At 33.3% G+C, this 15569-nt stretch overlaps 2 protein-coding genes across 2 annotated transcripts; one reads left to right on the plus strand and one right to left on the minus strand.

The window, feature by feature from the left end:
* The first annotated feature begins 9367 nt into the window (after positions 1-9367).
* On the plus strand, positions 9368-12858 carry LOC136275433 (uncharacterized). The gene is made up of 3 exons (XM_066084634.1): positions 9368-9903; positions 11316-11463; positions 11695-12858. The coding sequence occupies exons 1-3, from the start codon at positions 9624-9626 to the stop codon at positions 11951-11953; spliced, it is 687 nt and encodes a 228-aa protein (XP_065940706.1). The 5' UTR covers positions 9368-9623; the 3' UTR covers positions 11954-12858.
* On the minus strand, positions 11721-15350 carry LOC136275431 (putative nuclease HARBI1). Its single transcript, XM_066084629.1, has 3 exons — positions 14399-15350; positions 12895-13189; positions 11721-11857 (listed from the first exon to the last, which is right to left on the minus strand). Exons 1-2 carry the CDS (start codon positions 15130-15132, stop codon positions 12898-12900), a joined length of 1026 nt encoding a protein of 341 aa, XP_065940701.1. The 5' UTR covers positions 15133-15350; the 3' UTR covers positions 11721-11857; positions 12895-12897.
* Between the last annotated feature and the right edge of the window lie 219 nt (positions 15351-15569).

Raw genomic sequence — 15569 nt, forward strand, 5'->3', positions numbered from 1 at the left:
GAAAAATTTTTTTTTACAAAAATTGCATCGTAAGAGGCCTTGATGGTCGTGGTAATTTTTATACTGTATTGATCTGTATTGATATCCCTTACAAAAAAGAGCCTTCATAATAATCTATCATGAAGTCCTTCGGATTTCTTTGGATTTTATTACCTACTTTGAAATAATTGTATGTTTTTTTCATATGTGATGCAGATGACACCGAAAAACTCATATCGGCCTCCGGGGCTGATCCATGTTACATGTACGAACCCTGTGCTAGTACGGATCCGTATCACATTTGGTGCAGAAGTCCTCTGCCTTTTTCCATTTCTGAATTTTTGCTTGTTAACAGACGAAAAATAAAACATTTTATACAGTCAATTTTAATTAAAGTTAATTTTAAACCACGAAAATTTACACCACAGACTACTTTCAAAAAATATTTGAAATCAATTTGGTCTACTTGATGCTTTTTTAGAATTTTATTACCAAATATATAATAACATATAATAATAAATACCCTTTTCCATATCACAGCCTGTATCAGCCCTCGACCAACATCATACCTTAGGCCTTGGACCCTCTGGATGATATTGGAATCTCGGGCTGATACTGGCTGTGATATGAAAAAGGGTATTTAGTATTCTCTATTTATCATCACGCCCCGACCGAATTTATCACCTCATAATAATCAAATGATGGTAATTCTTCATTATTGTTATTCTTCTTCTAGACGGTTTTTAAACCTTAATAACGTTTTTGTTTGTCATCCGATTTCATTCAGATTTGCAAGGTTTATTGGAAATTAGAAACAAAAGGATGAAAAATCGTAACTTCTTGGTTCGAGTTATTCCCCTTTCTGAAAATTTTTAGAGGCATTCGTTTCCGGACAAAGGCTCCGAAATGGTCTGTAGCAAATAATTCAAAGACAGAAATCTTCAAAATTGACACTTTGAATGTTGTCCTCTGATTTTTGTATTTTAGATTCTTTTAAATTATACCGCTTGAATTATATAATCGAAATCTATGTTTTAAAAATTGCTTATTTTTACTCATGTTTTTGCTTCGTATTTTTTTAGCTTAAATTTTTTTTCTTAATGCATGTAGAACAAACGTTGTGCATAAATTAAAGGGCTTTCATGTGTGACCAAAAGAAAAGGGACTTGTCCCTTAAATAAGGGATCTAGGCGCCCGGTAAGTCTTTGCTGTATAACCAGAAAAAACGATACATGCTACGATATTGATATCGCTGGAAAAGTTATCCTTCGCTATCTTATCAATCTAATTGTAATAAAGTATTGTTTGAATATTGCGTAATATGAGAGTTAAAAGCTTCACATAAAGACATTGATATACCTTTCATTTTGCTTATGGTGAATAGCTCCCTATTGTAACCAGATAGCCATATATATATATATATATATATATATATATATATATATATATATATATATATATATATATATATATATATATATATATGAAATATAATTTTGTGATTGTATTCTGCTTAACGTTAATTAGTCATTAGCTTGTTGTGCACTCGATACAAGATAAGTGTATGGTGAAAAATGTTAAAGGTCATTGACCGAAAAGAACAACTGCGTAGTTAGAATTCGTGGAGTCATTGGAATGACCAAAAAGAATAAAACTCCCGATGATGATTGGACTTTGGAAAGCGGTCAACGGAAGCATGACCCTTAATTGTAATTAACCTTAAACAATGGACTTTGTTAATAAGTCATTTATGAACTGTGACCCGAAAGGATGTATTAACAATTGCTTATTCTATATACTGAATTTTATGCTTACAATTTGATTAAGAAATAGTAGATTGATGTTATACCATTATACTATTAGTGTGCTTAATAAATATTATATACATGAACTGACTTATGATTTCAAAAGTCTAAAGAATAATAACATAAGGATCACACTGTGCGTTATAGTGTTTTAAATCGCAGTTAATGGTTTTCTTGTCTAAATATATCCCCAACTTTAAATATAAAATCACAGACATGCCTTTATCTGTTTTACGAGAGGTCTAACTCTTAACTACTCTGTAGTCTGGAGGTTACATTTATTTAATACATAAAAAATAGGCATGAACTAATTTTCAAGAGTTTAAATTGATTTTGCTAAAGCCCTGATTTGTCAGAAGTTAAGGTAGTGAGAAAATGACCTCCTATCAATTCAGGTCAGACCCCTTCTTCGCTAACCAAGGGTGACGATCCACTCTGCTACTCTTTTCGCCCTTGGCAAATCGCTTTGAATGTGATACGATCTGTTCTTTGATTGGACGCAGCTATGCATAGCTGATCCAATCGCAACGCTTGTATCACCACCTCGTAAACAAATATGGCTACGCCCATGGACGTATGTCATGTTTGTAATGACTGTCTGCCTATCAAACACAGACACGTGATTTTTGGGTGAAATCTTTGGCGTTTTTCAACAGTTGACACAAGTTTTAGATTATAGAGTCTGTCCAAACGATGGACTTTCGAAATACGTATGTGAGTTTTGCTTTACGAAGCTTAATAAACTGTGCAGTATCGATACTGATTATATTCACAAAATGGACTCTCTCAGGAGGGGAGTGAAGTATTAGGGATTTTAAGGGAGAAACATTCTAAAACGTTAGAAATGATCAAAGTAAGAGCCCCAAGGTCCAAAGATAAACGAGCATTAGTGCATTCACCAACTCCAAGGAAAAGTTAAAGAACGTTAATGTCCACATCCAGAAAAACGACCTCAGAGAAAGTCATGGCAAAATCAGTTTACAAAAGGCAGATTAGATGGAGATACCATGTGTAGAAACATTTAAATCAACTCCAAAAAATCAGAAAGCCATGTCTATTACCATTTAGTCGTTCATACATTGTGAACTCAAGGTATTTTGGCATTTTATATTATTACTATTATTATTTTCTCAATACCAGAACACACTTTCATTTTATGATATGATGAGCTGACAATATGTTGATAACTTGAACAAGTGAATATGATATATATTCAAAATTTATAAACTGTTAATTTTAGGTGCTGTACAGAACTACCAAGAGTAAAAAAGTGAAAGTAGAATTATTCCATCAGGTCATTGCCAGAAAATTGTCAAAACATTAACAAACAACAGTTCATGTGACAGAATTGAAAGAATCATCTACAAAACACAACTAAAGGCAGCATTGAACAAAGCCGTTTTCTCTGAAGTGGAGAAGGGTTGTGCTGCCATGTGTTCCAAAAAGTTGCCTTCAGTAATAAGAGATTTCAGTGGTGAAAATGTGGCAACTTTCTACTTGGACAAATTAAACACTGAAATACAAAGGAAGCTCCATGGTTGCATGGAGTTATGCAAAACTCTGTGAAAGGATCCATTTTGGGAACTGTTGTCACTGCAGCAGTGGCCCTGGAATTTCACAACAACCAGTTGTCAGCATTACACCATATAGTAGCTCAGATTTTAGATAAAGGGGGAGCAACAGATGAGATCGTTATATAAGAAAATTTTAGGATAACACAAATCTTTATAATCAAGGAGTTAAATTGTGTCATTGATTTTATTTTATTTTACAATTTACACATTTAACTAAATAACGGAATTTGTGAAACATGGAAAGGGGGGGGGCACTTGTTCAAATAGCAAATTTCCTAAACCCCTAGTCTTTTAAGGTTAAAATTGTTTTTCTTTCAAATTTGTATATTGTGTTTACATCATTTTCAAAGTTAAGGTGGCTCACTACACCGTGAAATATTTTCTCAAATCAGCAGAAAACCACTGGATTATTATAGATATCATAATAGGTAAGAAGTAAGTCTAAAAGGCAAGAAAAATTACACCGGGCGGATTCGAAATCATGATCTGCGGTTCAGAAGCCCAATACTTTAACCTTTAACCACTGAGCTACGATCATAAGCAACCCAATAGACTGATATATACATTTTAACAACATTTAAATCGCCACCTTGTGAGACGTAGTGTCTTAAATATTATAAGTCTAGGTGTAGTGGGGTATCTTTAGCATTTATGGATGATTTATTTAATCAATTATAAGCATGGCGTTTGTTGCATGTGTTTGCACTAACTTGTAATTTTAAAAAACAATACTTGCAGTTATATGAAATTTAAGGCCTCAGCAGTACAAAATAAAAAAAAAATGTATTTTTCATGTAATTTTCAGACTTGCCAACATTATCAACAGAAGCTGCTGCGATAGACACACAGAAACGACAGATTGAGGCAATGTTTGACAACCGGAAACAGCGCTATGTGTGTGAAGTTTGTGACAGGCAATACAAGACTGAAAATGGCCTTCAACGGCATCTGAAAGACCAGCATCAGTGGAACATTACAGAGAACTCAGGGGTGAATATACCTCAAGAAGACTATGATCATATTCCTGTGTACTCTGCCTTATTTATGAAGTGTGTCCTGCTTTTAAGGGATACAAACCAGATGGGGGATGGCAATCGAATTTTGCTAAACTCCACATTGCAGATATTACTGTCACGTGGGGGAAACCATAGCAAGTACCAGTTGTAGTTGTTCAGGTCTATGACTTACTGCTATGCTTTGCTAACACCAAAAATGGCTTACGAATACTTATGGAACTGTACAGCTAACATACAAGGAAATACAGGTCACAATATACCAAATGACAACCTAGTTGAACTGTTAGTTCAGGCAGTCAAGGAAAAGATCCATGCTCAAGGATCTAATGGAACTTACAAAAGTGCTAGAAACGCAGCATTGTCCGTGCAAATTCAAGAGGAAATACTGATCAATATGCAGAAAAAAATGAAAAAAAGAAGACTGGACACAAAAGACCCCAACCATCAAAACTAAATGACATTGTTGCTATGGTGAATGATCTTATATCAGCAACATTTTTGAGAGAACTCTTGGCAGAGAATTTTTCAAATTTTCCTGGAGTTAAAGATGTATATTCGCGTGTGAAAGTGGCTGAGCTACATGAATGGCTTTCCGAAAACAAGGAGCGACTATCCTATGAATGTATTTAAACTTAAAGTTTATAGAATTAAATGAATTACAGACCTTTCCAATTTTATTATAGTTCAACAATTTGAATTTATGTACCGTAAGAGTGTTGCATGTATTTGTCATATTTATGTGTCTCAATAATTGTAACAGTGTTCTTATATTATCTTCTTAAAAAATTGGATTATGATGTTTTATTTTTTATAAGACTTTTTATAAAGAGAAATGAATATGTGTCCCTATTGTAATTGTGAATGATATTTTAAAATATGTAATACATGTACATGTATTTCACTTATATTTTAGACACAATTATCCATGAATTTTTTTTTCAATTCACATTCAGCCCAACATTTGTAAAATGCCATTTTTTTTCAAAAAGATTAATAAATACATCAGCAAGTCTATTTTATTTCATATAAATTTTATATCTTTACATGAATTGAACAGTGTCATGTTTTACTAAGATAAGAAAAGAATAAACATAATCTGCTCGGATGTATCATTGATAATCAACCATGCAATAAACAAAAGCTGCATGTATCACTTGTTATAATAATACCTAAACCACAGGAGATGTATGTACATCAAACATTATAGGTGAAATGGTTGACTAATCTCTTGATCTCAAAATTATTATAATTTGACAATAATTGATTGACATATCGAGCTGTTGTGGGGCACATTTATATACAATATTTTATTATTCAGAGTCGGTGTCTATCTGATAAAATTCTATGTCTCCAAATACTTCATTGACAATATTACTTACAATTACAGCTGATGCATATGACCATATTTGACAAGACTTTATGACATCATCTGGATTAAATATTAGACGACAGATTTCAACAACACTATCAATAACTTTATCTGTTAAACCATAAATTAACTCAAATTGCAAAACACTGTCAAATTCAACCGACATTTGATATTTCAAAGCTAATAACTTTTGTTTGAGAAATTTTATGTCTTCTTCAGACACCTCTCGACTCATTTCGTCCTCTGCTTCTTCTTCCTGTTCTGCCTCTTGGGTGTTGGGACAAGTGTCATCACCACAACTATACTTCTTCTCACAAACATCACAGCAATTATGAATGGGAATGATATTAGCTTTTTCCATCGAATTGTTTCGCATGCATTCACTGCTGTCTTTTGCCAATTTTACGAGTTTACATTCAACCTTCTTTAAGTGTCCCTTGTGGTTTTTTAAATAGTATGGGTTCATTTGACATCATTCCATCTCTACCACATCGCCAAATTTGTTGCACAAAAGTGTCAATGTTCTGGGCGATCCATAATGAACAATATTATTCAGACCAAAAAAATTAACGCCCATCCCAGCAGAATTATTGCAGATAAGAATTCGAATTTTCCCATCCACAGCCATGTCAGCTCTGATTATTTTCTTTCAACTTTTTATTAGTTTTACTATGATACATGTAAATCAATTCACAGTTTGCACCAAATATTTTAACAAAAGCTACGCTCAGTTTTGAAACATCAGATTTAGACTCACAAAATATATCATGACGTGACATCTTTTCTTTTAGTGCTGTCAAGTCAGAAATTAACCGTGAAAACAACACATTCTTTGGTTATTATTAGGAATACATTTAGATGATATTTTTATTTTCAATCTCTCAGGAGATTCAACAACAATATCTGCATTGGAAGAAAAGCTTAATTGATTTAATATTTTTCTTCTGTTGATTGGCCCTGCTGTTGCTGTAAGTGCCACCATTTGAGCGCTGGAACACAGTGAACGAAGTTCCCCGATTCTAAAAAACCATTCTCAAAATGGTTCTGTTTTCTTGTCTTGAGATTTTCCACTACAACATTATATAACTATATGTTTGTAAACTTTTTTTCAGCGAGCAACTTTAATTATAAACCAAATTATCTATTTTATACAGCATAGATCAATTGTTATAATTTGTTACAACCTCAGCTATTTTGTTAACTGTATGTCTAACTTTAAAAAATCTAAGTCACTTACCATTGTATGACTGTGTGTGCTTCATCAACTACAATTTCTCTTAGCTTTCGCTGGTAGACATTAGATTTCAGGATATATCGCCATTTCATATCACCAACTAGCTGTTCGAGACTTGCATAATTACATGTAAAGTCATTCTTCCCATTTATTATGTCATTAGTTTCAGCCGAGTCTTTTCCTATGTAGGTAGCTTTGAAACCTTAAGCAGTCAATTTTTTTTACATTATAGAAATTAGCGAAGTTATTATAACGGCACACGTTCCTGTAAAAAGTATTGGAATGCACTCGTAGGTCAGAGATTTTCCACTGCCTGTTTTCGTTCCCACGAAAACATCTTTTCTATCACTGACAGAATAAATAGCTCTCTTTTGATTAGGTCTGGAAGCAGAAATCTTAAATCTTTTGCAAATATCTGCTTCAATATTATTTTCTATGGGCGCAGCCATTTTTGATGATTAATCCTCATGTTACGTAAACTCTAATTGGCTGAAGTTGACGGAAGCTAAATTCGATTTCCATTAGAGTGCGCGCATCGAAACTAATAAAAGTCGACTCGATCTGCCAAGAGTGAAAAGAGTAGCAGAGTTGATCCTCACCCTTGGCTAGCGAAGATGGTCAGACCCTGACAAGTGTAAGGAGAAGGGGGTGGTTTTATTAAGAGTGATTGACAATCCTTTCTTGACTTGAAGCTGTAACGGAAGACCTCCTCGTTGCTTGCAACGAGCTCGACTCTAGTTTTAGAACTATTCTTCAATTTTCTCCAATGTAACATTTTTTTTTGTAAACACAAGTCAGTCATGGATATTTTTAATGGGGCGTGTTTCTGTCGCCACCCAAAATCTATGCCAGTTTTTCAGGATATGTCACACTACCTGGTATTATTCAGCACTAGGCTAACCACGTGCACTGTTTAGTCGTGCCAACCAATCTTTTAAACGGAAACAGGAAAGCTGTATTTTCCATTAAATACCTTTTAGTTTTTAGAACCCCAGGACAGAAGGTTTGATAAATGAGTAAAACAATGAATTAAAAATTGTGCATTTTACTCTTTTTTTCTTTTTTGAGCAGGTTTTTTTAATGAAAAAAAATCGTAACTTAAAACTTCATTGGCACTATGAAAGTTTTTGAAAACAAGTATAATGAATATAGTTATAATCATACAGTATAAAACTTGACTGTTTAAACGAGGTTATATATTTCTATAAACATTATGAACTTTTTCTTAATAAAGTGTTAGGTTTTATCGAAAATACATCATAACTTTATATTTGAATCAGCGGCAATAAAAACATACAATTGCAAATTAGAGTAAAAATCTGATTTAGTTTACTTAGCAAAATTTATTGTTTGCTTTAATGAAATACATATTAATAGGTTAAGCACTGTATTCTTTTGACTAATTGTTGTCTTGATAGTGTTATAGATGTAATGCTTAACCCTATACATGTATCTGTTGGTTTAAAGCAATATGAGCTGTATTTTTATGAATTTTATTTTGCTTCAAAAACCTGCTAGTATACTTAGTCTGCATATAACCTAAACTTTTATGATAAATAAGATTTAAAAAATCACTATTTTTTGTCAGAGGAAAGATTTATCTTCTAGGGAATATATAGCAGTTTAATTTTTGTACAGGATGACAATAATTCAATTTTGCTTCAATTAAGTCTTCTTAACGGCTATCCCCACAAAAATAAAGCTAACAAAAATTAAAAAACCATGATATTTTTGTCATTTTAGTAGAAACTAACATTTTCGTAAAAAACAAATTCAGCATGAAAGTTGCAGCTCATATTGCTTTAAACAGACACGTACCAAAAGACTAGTTTGAAATGGGAAAAATAATACAAAAAAGATTTTATCCTTCAAATGGTAATTTTTCGTTTTCCTGAATGTAATGAAGATCATATAGTCCAAGTTTCTTCAACTTAAACTTTTGTGGATTGCTTACATATAGACTATAAAAACCAAGTCTTTGGAGCAGTTAAGAAGCAGGGGAAAAACACGCTAAAATTGCACGTTTGAATGGTCACAACAAGTAAATCTATATTTCTGAAAGATAAACAATCTTTCAAAAGTGTACTAAGTAGTTGCCTTTCAGTGAGCATCCGTGAGATATCAATTCTTATCTATCGTTTTAAGTCATTAACGTTTCCTTAAAAAAACTAAATTAAATGTGGGTTTCATTTTAGAACACTGTTTGCTGCTATGCCTCTTTGATGAGGCTGCATGGTCAACAAATTAACCATTAGATCTATCCAAAATATTATAAGATTTGTTTACCTATAAACCATCGAAGCTTCTTAAAAATATAAAAAAAAACAGCTTAAATATAGGTGAAAATTGTTTGGTACTCAATGCCACAAGCAAGAAGCGTTCAGGGCCGGGATTCATAAAAATTCTAAGATTTTTCTTAAAAAATGCACTTAAGTGCTGAATAAATTCTTAGTTAAGAAAAAAACTTAAGAACAAATTCATAAAAATACTAAGCATCGTTCTTAACTAAGTACAGATCTAAGAAAATCTTCGTACTTAAGTTCGGCGTCATAGTAACAAAGAGCGCTCTCTTGGAAAGGAGGTTATTTTTGTTGTGTTACGTAACACTGCAGACGAATGTAAACAAAGTCGTCTGTCAGTGACAAAATGGAAGGGAAACAGAAAAGGAAGCCAAACTGGACCTCTGACGAATCGTTGGCGTTAGCATCACTTGTCGATGACTACAAGCATATTCTACGGAGAAAGCTCAATCCTTCCTTAACTTCTGACATGAAGACAAGAGCATGGGGCGAGGTATCGCAGAAGTTATGCGCGATGGGAGTTGGGCCCAGCAGGACACCCGCTGAAGTTGAAAAAAAATGGCACAACATTTTTTCAAACTCCAAGAGCGAGATTTCGAGTTATAGGAGGACAGTTTCTGGCACAGGTCAGTCGGTCATTGTTCTACACAGTGCTATAAATTTGATCGGTTACATAAAGCTTACAGTAGATTTAACGTACGTTCCAAACTTCTTCTTTTTTTTCAAGTAAGCTATATTTTTGTTAGAATGATAAATAATCACAAATATATTCCAAAATGTTTAATTTCGATATTTACATTTGCAAATATTCTCTCTTATATAACACGGTTTGTGCAATCAGCTGTTATTTCTGCATAACGTTAAACATCTAGGGCACTACTTTCTCCATTTTCTCCATGTACTCACACTAACCGACTTAGCTAAAACACACCTAGTAATGAAAACATAATTTAGACACAAATTAAAAAACTTATCATACCTTTCGTGTTTAGTCCATTCACGGTAAAATTTAACTCCTGCTTCTCTGTCGGTTTTGTTCCGAAAAAAAAAATAGCTTGCCCCTAGATCTGTATAATGTCGGAGGGAAATCATTAGACTCTATGCTCTTGGATCTGATTCTGCGATAGAATATCCTCTGAAAATGCCTAAGTAGACTCTAACTCTACTTTCTATCGCTTTGTTTTCAAATTTCTGACCGCTCTGCGACTTTAACAGAAGCGGTATATTTCCGCCAAGCTTCAATCACTTTCTCTTATTCTACAAGTGAATTTTCTATACTGTTTCGTTTTATTATAATAAAATAATCGTTGTCTTATCAAAAATAGTGTCTTATTTATTTATCTTGATAATCAAACACTTGCAACATTGTTGAACTATTTTTTGTTACGTCATTTTCGAATCGAAGCTTTTTTAGGTCATCACAAAAAGAAAGTATGGAGCAATACTATTGTCATAATTAGCAACAGATGTAAATGGCGCTATGAGATTTGATCACGTAACCAACCCGTATTTATATAAGGAATAAGGAATCATTCTTTGAGTATTATGAGGTGATAATTTCGGCCGGGGCGTGATCAAATCCAATAAAGCCCGAAGGGCTTTATGATAGATTTGAACACGCCACGACCGAAATTATCACCTCATAATATTCAAAGAATTATTCCTTAATACTTATATTTATATAATTTTAAGCCATCGTATGATTAAATATATAAATATAAATAAGCAAACCCCGCTGGCGCCTCAATTTGGCGTCATTTGTATTATGGGTTTTATAGTACAAAATCGATACGTAGTGTTATTACAGACAAAGACACTGGAAATGTAAATATATCCCAGTGATATAAATCCAAAATTAATACCTTATATCTTAATTACAAACAGAGCAAACATTCTTATTGATCTGAATGTCAGTTGTATCTCATTAAACTTTTAAGATCAATGTTTTTCTGTTGAACTACATGTACTGTGTAGTTGAGTTCTAAAAAACTTCCAGATATGAAATATTTTGCCTAATTTATGAACAACAAATTTACAGGTGGCGGCCCCCCTCCCAGGCCTTTGAGTGCCATTGCAGAAACGGTATCGAATGTTGTAGGTCAACATAATGCCTGTTTAAGTGGCATTGATGGCGGTATTGACTCTTCCATGCTACAGATTCTGGGCGATAGTGAACTATTAGGACTGTAAGTAGCTTATGTAATTGTTGCACTGAAACACTTAGTACATGTATCTTAAATTTTGTTCTCAAACTGAAGCAGAACCACAATATCAGCCAAGCTGCATATCAAGTGAATGGAATATTTTTTTTTTCAATGTAACATCAACAAATTAAGTTTTATTTTCCAGTGAAAAATACATGTACAATTAATATTTTTGGTAACAGTAATAATTAAACTAAAATATTCTATTTTCAGGGGAATACATGTCATTGAAGGACCACCAGACATAGAGCCACACATCATTTCCACAGGCACTACACAGGACACTGCGGCCACAATAACTTCCCCGCCCCCTGCTAGAACAGCAGCATCCCAGCAAACGCCAGCCAGTCATGCTGAATACAGCAGTAGCACTAGTCTGAAAAGAAGAATTGAAGAACTAACTGTAAAAAAACTTGAACTTGAAGTTGATTACTTGCAATTGAAAATAAGAAAGTTAAAGGGAGAGGAATAAATTGAATCATTCACTGTCCATCTGTCATCCATAAATAAGATTGTTCATTAATAGGAATGATATTATTTGACAAGTATACCTGGTAACATAGTAATCCTTTATAAATAAAATTATAATTGCCATTATAAATTAAACACAGAATTCAGATAAATAATGTATGATGTAACCTACATCTTAAATGAGACTATCATATCAAATTATACAAGATGTTCAGAAATATTACCAGTACAAATTTAAGGATAATAGTTCTGTATAAGTTGAAGTGAATTATGTAATATGGATATATTATGTGTCATTTATTTAACAACATTATGAGAATGCATGTACATAAGACAGAAAGATGCATATACACTGTACATGTTTATAGTAAATTAATGTATTTTGAGCTAGTATTATATAAATTCATAGAAGATTTATTTCAATTTGGATTTAATATTATTTGGGATAAATAAGTGAATATGTCGGTAAAAGAAAATACATGAGTATGGTTTTTTTTCCCACCTGTCTGGTATTGTATGGTTGTACATCTGTCAGACTGGGCTTATTTTGTTTTGACAGTTTTGAAAGTTAGAATAAATTTTTGTACCAATTTTTTGTCAATATATGTAACCAAACTGAATATGTTCAGGGTTTAGCCAGTATGTTTATTAACTTCTTAGTAAACCTTTAATAATGTGTTAGATATTAATTCCTTGAAGTTGGTATAGTACATGTATGTAAACAGGTCTAAAATGTTTAAAATTTATATAACAGACATGATGAAATTCTTGAATCAATGAATTTGGTAATAAGAATTTATTTTATGTGATATTCTATGAACATTCATTCATATTGTTTTTATTGTTTTTGTTGCTGTTGTTTTTGTTGTTGTTATTGTTGAACAAATGAAATATATTTCAAACATGTATATTTGTTTTCAATTACCAGTAATTATTGCTTACCTGTCAAAAGTGAGTTTCAGCAAACAATTGTCTGTACCGAATTCCGTCATTGACATTCTGGCCAATCTGTACATTCAGCCCATCACCATCATCCTGCTGACTGTCATCCAGGTCACCATCATCCAGGGGGCATGGGATCTGCCTGTCCTTGCAAATGTTATGCAAGATGCAGCAAGCAACAATAACTTGACATGCCTTGTCTGGAGACAGTCTAATCTCTCCATGCAGAACATGGAACCGTCTCTTCAGCTGACCTATGCCTCTCTCCACAATGCTTCTTGTTTTCTTATGAGCCCTATAAAATACCCTTAAACAATCAGTTATTTTACATCACAAAGGAATTTAAAAGATGAAGAAGTAGTGGAAATTTTTGACTTATAAAAATTATAAAATTCAATATACATACATGTACCGGTACATGTAAGAACACTAACAGAAATTATACCAATTAAGCAGCTTAATTATACTACCCAACAGATGCTAAATGCCTAGAATTACTGTAAGCCACTTTCTAATTACATGTACCGGTACTGTCATACTTGCATTAAATAATAAATCGCCTGTTAGTAAAATTTTATTTTATATACATTGTCAATGTACTTTACATGTTCATGTACCATACCATTATTTCAATATTGCTATTATTTATATGTAATAACCTATGCCATAAGATGTATGTCTTGTGCAAATAAAGAATAAATTCTCTTCAAAAAAAAATACTGAGCATGCCCATTAATTAAGCTATGGTATCAGCAGCAGGGTGCATGCATTTGAAATTCAGAACATGATGATGTACTATATTTCTAATTTGTCTCAGCCTATAAAGGTTTTGGAGATTCAAAAATATAAAAAAATTCATATAAACCCATGCCGGATTAAATGAATGGTCTTACATGGATTCAAGGATTCTCCTCTGAATTTTTTTTCAAATTTAGATAGGTTCCCCAATAAAGGTATAATAACTTTTATATGCATGTTGCAATGTACATGCACTTTTCAATTTATAAGTATTGAATTGGTATATATGACTACTTATAAAGACAGAATATGTCATGATAGCATAAGCATATTTATATATATTTATATTGAAATTACACAAGAAAAATAATTTTTTTATGATTTAAAAACCAAATTAACCAATCAATATTAAACCCCCCCCCACCCCCACCAGAGAGAGAGAGAGAGAAGAGGAGAGAGGGGTGAAACAGTGATCTAGATCAACCAACAAAATGCCTATCATCCTGTTATATTCTGTACATCGATACTTTTGAATGAAATAAAATTTTGGTGGAATGAAATTCGTTGATCCGCCCCATGTTATGTAATATATTTAGCACTGCTGTCTCCAGAGGGCGCTTATCAGGAAAATGAAAGTAGAACGGTCATGGCCATTTTATTTGCTCCTTTTTTTCAGTGTTGGTTGTATCATGTATGGACAGTGGATGTATATAAGACATATCTTAGCTTGTACCTAACAGAGAATTATGTGAAATGGGAAACGTACCTGTTGTAGTTTGTTTGACAACCTTGGTTTGGTCGCAAAAATGGAGTTAGGAGCCATCTCTTTGACGGATACCCGCTGTCCCCTAGCAAATGCGTGTGAAGAGGGATTCTGTTCTGGTCAAACAATGACTTGAGTCCACTCTCGTTCAAGATCCTTGAGTCATGTGTTGACCCTGGCCATTTCGCTACGACATCAATTATCTTGTGGAATGGATCAAAGACGACCTGTGTGTTGATGCTGTGGTAATGATGTCTGTTGACATACTCGTTTTCGTAGTCAGAAGGAGCGATGATTTGTACATGTGTGCCATCGATGGCCCCAGCAATTCCAGGAAATCCGGCGATTTTGAAGAACTCTTCTTGATTTTTGCGAATTTCGTGAACATTAAGTGGGAATTTTATAAACTGGGCACAAATTTGTGGAGAAGAGAGACTTCTAAGAGTGGCAGTAATTGCCCTAGAAACGGTGGGCTGCGAGACACCCATGTCGTCTCCATTGCACAACTGCATTTTCCCTGTGGCTAGAAATCTCAGTGTTAGTAAAATTTTCTGCAGTGGAGAAATTGCACAGTTTCTACGTGAACCACTCATAAGTTCATTTCCAATCAACCCCTCTAAAAAGTGGATACCAGCGGAATCAAACCTATACCTCTCAACTAGTTCAGCGTCACTGTACTCTGCCAAACAGTCTTTTCTTTTTCGAAAACATCTTCTTTGTGCTCCGATGGCAGCCATTTTGATTTTGAACTTAAGTTTTTCTTAGAACTTTAAGACACCTCAAGAGGACTCTTAGATTTAAGTATTGCTTAAGATTTTTCTTAGGCATAAGTTGTTTTATGAATAAAACTTAAGTTAAAAACAAATTCTTAGCGTAACTTAAGTATTTTTTATGAGTTTAAGTAATTTCTTACACTTAAGTACTGTTTAAGTATCTTTATGAATCCCAGCCCTGATGTTTATGCTCTTGTGTATTGCATTTAAAAATAAGACAGCAACTGGTTTCAAAACAAAATTGAATTTGAAATAGACTCGACTTAACTACATGTATAACTTCTATAAGCATAAAATATTGTGACTGTAACAAATACATTTTTTCTCAAAACGCTTTACCAATGCTGAAGAAATGTTTGTCCACTTTGTCGTTTTCGCCATTCTTTGGATGCCAGTAACTC

The sequence above is a fragment of the Magallana gigas genome, chromosome 1 (genome assembly GCF_963853765.1).
Source record: "Magallana gigas chromosome 1, xbMagGiga1.1, whole genome shotgun sequence".
Taxonomy (NCBI): Eukaryota; Metazoa; Mollusca; class Bivalvia; order Ostreida; family Ostreidae; genus Magallana; species Magallana gigas.

What these genes read in the sequence shown, in the direction of transcription:
- LOC136275433 (XM_066084634.1), top strand. Translation starts at nt 9,624, where the DNA reads ATGGAAGGGAAACAGAAAAGGAAGCCAAACTGGACCTCTGACGAATCG. An exon ending in GAGGACAGTTTCTGGCACAG is followed by an intron (nt 9,904 to 11,315) that starts GTCAGTCGGTCA and finishes ACAAATTTACAG; the next exon opens with GTGGCGGCCCCCCTCCCAGG. An exon ending in GATAGTGAACTATTAGGACT is followed by an intron (nt 11,464 to 11,694) that starts GTAAGTAGCTTA and finishes TTCTATTTTCAG; the next exon opens with GGGAATACATGTCATTGAAG.
- LOC136275431 (XM_066084629.1), bottom strand. Translation starts at nt 15,132, where the DNA reads ATGGCTGCCATCGGAGCACAAAGAAGATGTTTTCGAAAAAGAAAAGAC. An exon ending in TGTCAAACAAACTACAACAG is followed by an intron (nt 13,190 to 14,398) that starts GTACGTTTCCCA and finishes GGTATTTTATAG; the next exon opens with GGCTCATAAGAAAACAAGAA.